Source organism: Accipiter gentilis, chromosome 4, assembly GCF_929443795.1.
Source record: "Accipiter gentilis chromosome 4, bAccGen1.1, whole genome shotgun sequence".
In the NCBI taxonomy this organism is placed as follows: Eukaryota; Metazoa; Chordata; class Aves; order Accipitriformes; family Accipitridae; genus Astur; species Astur gentilis.
The window spans coordinates 11,157,384-11,168,034 of NC_064883.1; the positions used below are offsets into that span (position 1 = coordinate 11,157,384).

Below are 10,651 nucleotides of genomic sequence, written 5' to 3' on the forward strand. Positions count from 1 at the left end.
CAATTCCATTTAATTTAGAAAGCAAATATCTTCACACAGTTAATTGAAAGACCACTGATCAAGAGAGGTTCATAAGCCAGCAGCTAGGTAACAGGAAAGCCCAATGGTAAATGACCACGTTAGGTAGATATTAGCGCATGAACTGCATTCATTATTGTCTTTATTGTTACCATAAAGAAAAGGAACTTGGAAAATCCATCTGTTCCCACAGATGGAAGCCCCCTGACATGAGGCTCCATAGAGTCAGGAACCCGCACTCAGCCCTCAGTGAAAAGAGACAATTGCTGCCCCTGACCTGCCAGAGCACTAAGAGGACATGGGCTCTTTTTAGAGGTCTTCTCCATTGACATTTTATTCCCCGTTTTCCCCAGAATTTGGCCGAGATTTCCAAATACCAAAATTTTGGTATCCCCAAAACTCCATTTCCCTGCCACGAATATTTATTATTTTCAAACAAAAGAGAAGTCACCTACTCTGAGAGAAGGACTAATACCAAGGCACTCTAGGACAGATGATGCTTTCTTACTTTCTACATACATTTGTTTATGTACGCACATACAACTACGCTTCATGAATCATTACTGGTCCACTATCTTTTCCTTCCCCACCTACCACATCCCACTCTAAAACAACATCTTGTAGAACAGTCTCAGAGAATGCAAAGGGTAAGCATTGCCCCTTGAGACTATGCAGAACTGTACTTATTCCCATCATATGTCACTTTTTCCAGCAGTCTTCTGAAGGAAGCACCGGATCTTTGAACCTGAACCTAGCGTTTTCTGCTGTCAGCCAGGGCCAGAAGGATTACACACAGCAAAGAAGAGGAAATAAATGTAAAATAGTGTAGACAACAACAAGGGAAATCGGCATACAAAGGCTAGTGATTAAAATGCATTCTTTCCTCACAGGGGCTCCTAAATAGCTTACTAATACCATTCTCATATATTTTAACAATTTAATGGTCTCCTGTCACATAAAAAATGAGCAGAATCTTTCACACCCTTTCCACCTGGGGAAGTTCACCTGAGAGAAACTGTTCCCTTTTCACTTCCAGCTCTGTCAATGGGATTTCCCTCTCCCCTGGGAAGGTAGGCACTTCCCCACACACACTGTGCCAGGCAGGTTCACCTCAGGTACCAGTAGCAAGCCATCTGGGTAGACGCCACCACCCCCACCCCCGCCCAGCTCTCCCCACATAGCTGTGCTTCCAGATGTTACCTCTACATCTGGCTCCCAGGTCAGCACTCTCACATGGTTAACCCCTTAGTCTGAGCCCCACAAGAGGATAAGCTAGCATGGCAGACCAATCCTTTGGTGTCCGAAAGTGCAGCAGTCCTTATCTCAGGGATGGGATTACTCTTGAACCCTGAACTCATCCCCCACAGTTCAGACATCTCATGGAAAAGCACCTCTCTGCTGCAGGTACACCATTTACCTGGAATGAACATGGGGAATGATGGCAGGTGGGCTGGCAATGAAGGTGGGCTAGAAGAGTGGTATTGCACAGGAATTACCAGGCAAGATAATGCACACCACCTGTCTAGTCCACTGTTTGCCGCTCTCACAGCAATATGCCAGAGGATTCACTAGAAAGTATGAGAATCTGGTAGTAGGCATTGTGCAACATCTCCCCAGCCCCCTCACGTCATCCTCTCCTCGAGAAGATTCAAATTCCCTCTAAAATTACTTACCTTTGTCACCTTCAAGGAGACACCTCCCAACACACTGTCCTCCTACCCTAGATGATCCCCAGTAATTATAGGAGTTGGGGGAGACAGGAACCATGTATCTATGGGGAGTGGGGACAAGATGGTCTGAGCTTGGAGGACAGGGGCTTACTGCTCCTTCTGCTATTGGATAAGGATTAAAGTGTGGGAGAGGGAAAGAAGAAGTTGTTATTTCTCCTAAGGAGATCATTTGTTGGAATTTATTTTTCTTCTTTTTTTTCACTTTAAGTGGCTCTAGTAAACAATTTAGGTGATAGGTTTAGTGTTTCCTGTTTTCTTGGTCAAGTTAGAGTAGCATTCATGTTAGAGCAGTTTCCAACACACACCCTGTGGTTCTTATGAGTCCGAAAGGAGGTTTGAGTATCTTGTTAGGTCTAATAGAAAGCTGCTTAGTGCCTTCAAGATCTCAGTTTCGGAGAATCTAAGGCAGAAATATCTCCATACATGCCACACAGCTTTAAACCCATAAAAACAGCCAACTTAATTCTAAAATGAGGTTACTTACAAATCCTTCAGCTTCACAGTGCAGTAAACACATACTGTCAACAGATAAACAGCCCATACTATCTATGCTGCCCACAGCATAAAACATGCTCTCTCAGGACAACTTTGCCAGTGCTGTGATGGAACAGACATTTTACAACTCTGGTGTTGAATTGCAAAATAGCTTCTATGAGTCAAATTTCCCAGTGTGAGTATTTACCATGAGCAATCAGATTTTGTCCTTATGTGGCTGATTTTAAGTATTAACATATGAGATTTAAGCAATCATTTCAAGAATTTAAGAATAACAGATGGAAGAACAATACAATATGCTTTTCTTATGGCAGCCTGGCTCACCAGCCTATCTAGCAACTAATTCAATGTGCACTTTAAGGACACATTTAGTGTGCAGCCTGAATCCCCTTCTGGGACAGAACATGCATGGGAAGTCCAGTGCTTTCACCAAGTGCGGCAAAGTGGCAAAAAACTTTTTAAAAACTGCTGTTGGAAATTTGGCCTTAAGAATATAGATGTAACATAACCTTTGAAATTTCTAAAAATGTAACTGATGGGTATAGTTTTAAAAGCATGTTCCTAATTCAGTCTGAATGCAAATTAACATGTTCAATTTAGAGCATAGATACTATGTACGTCAATAGATCTCATTGATGCATAACATCTCTTATGACCTGATCAACAACTTCAACAGACAGCACTTGATTTCCATGGGCTAAATGTCCCTAGTTGTACATAACTATAAACAAGCATTATAAGGTCCAAAAGGATCATTTAAGCAGAAGAATACATACATGGAGAAAGCTTCCTTTCATAGTCCTTCTGAGGACATTGATACAAAAGAAAGAAACAAGGTGGTTTTGTCATCTGGTGATGGAACATTGTGGCTGTTTTAAGTCCCTAGTGTTATGGCTCTCAAATTTAGCTAATTAAGACATATTTCACCAGAAGAAAATATTTGTAAAGTCAGCGTGTCCCTAACAAGAAGCTATGTTGGTTAAAAAGGTTCACAAAAGAAATTCCCAACATTCTTCAAATATATTCAAATTATTTCCCTAATTAATATTAAGGATCGAAGCTTTTGAGACTGATGTCATAGGGAACAAAATCTTTTTGTTTTCTGATCATATAAAATGATGGCAGTTTTCTTATCTGTACAGATTCTGAGCTCTCTAAGTAAGCTTAATTTGAGAAAAATGAAAGTCATTTCAATAAAGGAGTTTATTCTATTTTCTTTAGTGACAGTGGTCTTTCTAACATCGAATAGTATGTGCCTAGATGAACCGATTAAGTCCAGTCTGCAGAGCACAGAAGACTATGGTGATAAATATTACGAGGTAAGATCTGTATTACTATGACGTTATTTGGGGGAACTGTGGGTCAGGTCCTGAGCACTTTGAACTTTTTGGCAAAGGCTGTCCTAACCTCATTGCACAGTATATTCAGCCTTAGAGCATAAGCAGCATGAAAAAAAGCTTGTTGAAAGAATTTTCAGGAAATTCATATGCTCGGACGCACATACTCTGTAAATCGATTCATGTTTCAATTTTCTTGCAATACAGCCTTGCGATTAGGTTCAGACTTTTTCTGAAACGTTTCTTACTTACACAGTGGAGCCTCAATTAACATTCCTGTCAGGCATTTTATGCACATAATATAACAGATACATTATTAATCCAAAATTAATAAAGGCATGCTTGTAATACTCAAAGAATAATGATAAACAGAGAACATTATAAATCTAATATAGTTAATGGTCTTAAAATTCTACTCTGGAAATTGACTATAAAAATATCTTTGCAGGGCTGCACATTTATTATGTCTCAATAGATGCCAAATGAAATTTGCACAGTTCATCTATATTATTTTTCTTGTCTGCCCTGCAAATACTCCCTGGGAAATAAAAGCCAACCTCTCTTTTTGACTCATCATCACTGGTGTAATAAAGATTCTTCAAATCAAAATACAACTTTAATTATGCTAGTGAAATCCTCTGGTCTTCAGCTCACTGTCTTTTATATACTTCAGAAGGGGTGTGCAGGTGCAATCAGAGGGATAGTTTATTTAATGTTTTAATCATGGAGTATGAACTACAATGGTTCATTCCCCTTCTCTCCCAGTAGCTGGAGAAGCTCCCAAATAGGGACAAGGAACTGAAATGAGGATTAGTAGCATTTGTGTCTTTAACTGAAATTAAAAAACATATTTGTACCTATTTGCTGTTAAGCCTTGGAACCTTATTTTTGTCACAAAAATAAGTGACTTTCAGTATGCCCAGGTAAGGAACACTACCGTATAAGAAAGGGTCATGTTGATATAGCTATTTTTCACACAGCAGCTGTTCTTTACATCATGAGACAGGTAATATACCAGGCTCAGTTCTTCATTGTATGCCAGAACAGACACAGAAGGTAGATTTTGTGCTGGCTGCATAAAAATTAGGAGCGCAGGAGCTCCTAATGCATCTTGTGGACTAGTGGAGGACTAAAGCAACTAACTTAAAGCTCAGGGCAATCTCTATGCTGCAAGGCCAGAACAGGCATGATGTGGACTTGACCCAAATGCTTTCCATTCATTTCCCTGGCTGTTAGTCCAGCAGGATACTGGGTCAAAAGCATCCACCCAATGCTTAGGAAGAAATGAGCTATACCTTCAGGTAGCTTGGCCCATCCTCCTGTTCATCCAGGCCAGATGAGTAAGAGGCTAGGTCTGTGTCAAGTCACTAAATATGGTCAACCTCTTCCCCTCCAGACAACTTCAGTTGGTGATATTAGCAAATGTGGATCTGACAATGACTCTTGTCCACACTTAACTGATGGCACAGGTACCAACACCTATGCTCAGAAATATTTCCAACTGACACCATTTGATCAGTTGTGGATACTGATATGGAGATGTGCTCTTGTGGTCAGTGTACTGAAAAGGTAAGCAGGACAATGTCTGCATGTGAAGTATTGCATATGAAGTAGCTCACATTACAATGAAGTTTAGCAAATACAGCTAAAAAGCATTAGATATCCAAAAAAGAGTGTTACCTAGCAGCTTTCTAAGGAGATATGAAAATGAATACTTTGTAAGATTAATATCTGGAGTAATGCCCTATAAAATGATAGTATCCTTTTTTTAATTATTTTTCTTTAGATTAAAGATAATATCTTGGAAGAAAAGCAGAGGAGTCTCAATTTTGAAGAAATGAAAGACTGGGGATCAAAAAATATCATTAAAATGAACCCTCCTACAGTAAACAAGATGCCAAATTCAGTTGCTAATTTACCTCTTAGATTTGGAAGAAATTATCCGGAAGAAAGAAGCATTAAACCAATTGCTAATTTGCCTTTGAGATTTGGGAGAGCTTTTGGAGAGAACATACTTAGGCATGCTCCAAAGGTATCACACAGGCTTGGGAGATCTCCCCTTATTAAAAGTTCCAGTCAATCACTTCTAAATTTGCCACAGAGATTTGGGAAGTCACTGTCTGTCAATCTGTCTCAAGACATTCAGGAATCTGAACCAGGTAATACTATGCAAGTAAGTGTTCAAGCCATATATTAAAATGCATATTAAATCACAGGTTAGCAATGATCACATACAACAAGACTTCCTTAAGGGATATTCCCTAAGCATTTCAATATGAGTCCAGTTTGTCAAAAGAAAGATTTGTAGGTCACCAAATCAAAAGTCTCATCACAAGAACTAGCAGAAAATCTCTTTATGAAATCTTTTCTAATGAGAAGATGCCAAATAGCCAAAGCTGAAAGTGTTCATATGACAAGATTAAGTTTGACAACACTTTTTAGATCAGGTTTCATTTTGAAAAGTTTAAAGCTTTGGTGAAAAAGGTTCAGATCATTAAAATATCCCATTTCAGACCTATAAAATGATCAAACAAAATTACCTAAAAAATTACTCTTCCATTTTCTAAATTTATGTAAATTAGAGTTAAAAAAAAGGACAAAATTCTAAGCTGAATCGCAGCATTTTGAAAATGCTGGCATTTTTTTCTCATCCAAACTTTTTTTTTTTGCAGATTTTCTTATTGAGACAATGTTTGAGATTTTGATTTTTCATTCCAATAATTTTTTGAAGGTCTCTAAAATTTTGTCAGGATAGGAAAAATATTTCCTGCCCATTACTAAGAATAATTTAAACTATCTCTTCAATAACAGTCCTTCTTATCATATATGCTGCTTTATCTGAACTGTCCATTTGTCTTGGAACCAAGTTTCAGTTGGCTACTCTTGACTTGCATCTGACACATGCATAAAGTAGAAGTTCAGGCCAGGAAAGATAACTGATATGTCAGAAGCCAAGATTCTTTCTTATTTAATTTGATTTCTTTCATTCCTTTCTCACTGTCTTACGTGATTATAACAGATTTTGTTTTATTTGTCTGATATTCTTAGGGACATGAATTCTAACAGTTACGTTAATACTGGAATGAAATCATGAAGACAGAATCTGAAAGACTTGGAAACGCTGCAATGTGTTTTCAAAAATAAAGGTCATGAAAAGGAAACATATGAGAACTGAAATGCAAACCTGTCTTCATGTTATGAATAATGTATTTATTCTGTACAAACCCTTGATGTATAAGGCAATGATAATTGTAGTGACTGTTGTAGTAATTACTTCAGTGACAGTGTAGTATAATTCTCTTTACTTCTGTGCAACTTATGTCCTGTAGGTTGTAAAACCTGATTTCAGAGCAATGGCTGTATAACTGAAAGCATTTTAAGCAAAATTAAAAGAAGCATAGTATGAATAAAGAAGCATGGTACAATAAAAAGAAGCCTATGATGTGAATAACAAACAGAAGCAGGATCAAAGCCACCGGTACCCTTTGTGTCATATGCACCTAAAGAAAATCAAGTCAAATGTAGAGAAAGCACTTTTCATGTTGTTTATGAGTCATGTTAGATATAAATCTGAAACGCGACTTGTCAAGAATTTGCGACAAATAAAACCTAGCTTCTTGGACCCCCACAGAGGAATAACATCTAACCAAAGTCACATTGTAATGCAGTTATCTTGGGTTTTATATGTGAGATAATGCCCTCCCTAATGTCCTACAAGATCTGCCCTGTGGATGTCCCAATTCCTCTGTTAATGTGAACGACATTACAGCTACCAGATGCACACGCAGAAAGGGCTACTCCATTACAAGCCCGTATTTCCATTTCATATTTCTTATGAAAGCGATTCCCTTCTAAGAGGAATATTGTGTGTTTAGGCTTCCTCCAAAATTGAGTTTTCAGCAAGCTTTGAAGAGAAGCTGAATTCACACCTGTTACACGGAAGCCAAATCTGGTGGGCTACAGGATCTAAGGGATTCCTTCTTCTGGCCCTCACATGCTGCATTACCTTGATGCCACATCTGACCAATGGTTAGGCTAGGCATCCCCCAAAAAAACACACCACACATAAATACACGCACTATACAGCCACAGCTGACTACTAAGAGACAAGAGAGCAGCACCTTTACAGTCTCCACACACACACCAACAAGACTGACATAAACATACAAATGGGCTATCCTCTTCTCACTCACAGGCTGATCAAACTGAAGGCTTGCTAGCAGATCTCCCACCCAAACACATGCAAACAGGTCCCTGCAGGGACTGTTACAGACCTGTGGTCTCTCCAGCAGCTGGCTCTCAGACCCTTGGTCCCTCCACTGTCCCAACCTATAGCCTCTTTGGTAGCTGGCTCCCACACCTCTTCTCCTGCTCACCAGCTAGTCCAGCTTTAACTTCACATTAGAATCACACACACAAATGGGTCCCTTCATCAGTAGCCGTTAGATGCTCAGTCTACGCAGTAGCTGGTATCCGGACAATCCATCTCTCCAGTTGCTAGCCCTCAGACCCGCAGGTCCCTTCAACCCACGGTCTCAATCTCCACTTGCTGGCACTCACTCTACTCACCAGCTAGCGTGGCTCGAAATTTGCTAGCAGATCATACACATACAGGCACACAGAATAAAAAGCACACTCAAATAGGAAAACATTCAATTATTGAGTTTAACAAGAACATAAGACACATTGTGATGATCAGGCACAGGGTACAGCCTTACAAAAAATGCTAACAGCAGCTTGATTGCATGCAGCCAACCTCTTTTATCCCCCCTCTTCTCCATTTTCCCATGCTTGTTCTTCCCATATCTGTCTTGATCCCTCCCTTTGACTGTCTTTGGCTCTCCCCTAAACATCCCCAAATAAGTTTAGCACTTTCCCACATCCCTTAAAATATCCTATAATAAGTTTTATGTGATCCTACAAACCCTCTCAAATATCCCATTGTAAGTTTGCTCTTTCCCATGAGGTCCATGATAACCAGTTACAGAGCTCTGGCTGAACTTCCTCAAGGCGCTCAGTGATGTCTTTAGGGTCCCATCAATCAGTGATCTAAGAGTTCTGCTCTTTGTTACTGTCTTGTTATCTCCTCTTCCTCAGGGTTTGGGCATCTGCGAGTTTAATTTATTACTGCTCCTGTCTCTTGTCTTAGTCTTTTATGCTGAATAACGAGTAACCAGATATCCTTACATTTTACCTACCTTTAGAGGAACCTAGAAAAAAACCCTAATCAAATTGATCCTTTTTATCAGATAAATTCATAGTTGGGACAGAGCCTTAGTTGCCGTTCCTCTACAAAGTTAATGAGGCTACTTGAAATGCAACACTTTTCAACCTGTGGCTGGTAAATCTAATTCAATTTGAAGTAGTGAGACCACAGTCCTGAGAATATCTAGTCATTCTACTCACTCAGACTTGAAATATCAGAGAGATAGGGATTTATAAATGGATTATAAATAATGAGATTGTACCTTTTGAAAGTAGAAGTCCTAGACCAATCTTTGACCTTCTCTCTGAGTCTCAGAAATCACTTTGCCTAACAAGTGCTGGTGAAAGACCAGTTTTGCAGCATAACACTTGGATACTGCAGCCAAGTCCATGCTGAAGGACACTGGTCAACAAATTGTGTGGGGAAAAGTCCAAGACCCAGCCTATGAAGTAGATGTCTTGTCGTTTCCTGCCACCAGAACAGGATGTCATTCTTTCTTTAGACAGGAAAACTGGGATCTTTAAGTGATTTACAGTCAAATGAACAGTAGAAGGAAATGCCCTGAACTTTGAGTTGTGCTCTGGTCCTGCAAACCTCACTGCACGTCATGTGAACCAAGATTTGTGAGAATCCCTGAGCAGCAATAGAAGCTGCTTTTTTAAGGCACATATCACCTAGCAACAGGGAAAGGGTACACATCAATTGGCATTAATGATGGCTGCTATGGGAGGAAAGCAGAAGCCCAAACATTGGCCCAGCAGCAAGTACAATTAGGTTGCCCTCTTATTGCAAGCTCCACAGCACGGATGCAGCAGATGGCTGTTGATTTATTTTCCCTCAGCAGAGGAAGAACTAGGTGAAAAGTACATAAAGGAGGAATTATGCTATGCTGTGCAAAATTTCTGTTTGGCTTGAGAGCATGTGAGCCAAGAAAACAATCACCGGATAGTGCACCGGGAGGAGAAGGGGCACAACAGGCAACATACATTGCTACAGCTATTACTCACCAGATTATTTATTATCCATATACAGATATTATTCATGAATTGGGAAAAAGCAAGGAAAGGACTCAAGTAAATCAAGTGACACACTATCGAGGCTTACTGGCATGAATTCTAGTAGGGTTCAGGAGCTCCCAGCCTTCCTTGCCATACACATAATATTTATGTCTGTTATTAAAGCCTCCATGCAAAAACAACACCAGGCTTATTTTAGATTCTGCCTTAAGATTATAGAGAGGACAGCTGACAATCTACTGATTAATTTATAAGTCTGAGGGCTCATCAAGTTGTTGATTTCAATATATCATTTGGACAGATTTAGTGGAATGTAAAGAGACACTGTTGTTTTACCCTCAGAAGGAGCCAAAGACTTGGGCATCTGGCATGTGAAATCTGTCAGTCTTAGATTCACTTCAACTGCTTTTGCAACTGTCTTTTGCATTTTCTTCAAAAGATGACAACTGGGCTAGCCTTGGTTCGTCACAGACCACTAAAAATATCCAAACCCTAAGCAAGATATTTTAAAAATTGCCCCGTCTTGAACAGTACCCATTAGCAGGAATTGGAAATGTTTTCATTAGTGACACCCACTAAAGTACATCTAGCACAGATGCATGGACACCCATAGATATCCAATTTGCACTTGTGCTGCTCTCCTCATGACATAAGGTGTAGAAGGGCCTTGGCTAGTGCCACTCAGATCTTTTGTAGCACAGAATATGGGTGAGAAAAATCTGTGCTATTAGGAAGAGAAAAAGAGGCTTAAGGTATCCTTATGTCTATTTTATCTCAAAGAATGATGGGCAGTGTAAGATACATTTTTTTCTTCTTTTCATACCTATGTATGTGGATCCTATGAAGTGA

The 10,651-nt window shown here is 39.6% G+C and overlaps 1 protein-coding gene across 1 annotated transcript; it reads left to right on the forward strand.

The window, feature by feature from the left end:
• The first annotated feature begins 3,421 nt into the window (after positions 1-3,421).
• On the forward strand, positions 3,422-6,945 carry NPVF (neuropeptide VF precursor). The gene is made up of 3 exons (XM_049798913.1): positions 3,422-3,562; positions 5,367-5,753; positions 6,910-6,945. Exons 1-3 carry the CDS (start codon positions 3,422-3,424, stop codon positions 6,943-6,945), a joined length of 564 nt encoding a protein of 187 aa, XP_049654870.1.
• Positions 6,946-10,651: the final 3,706 nt, after the last annotated feature.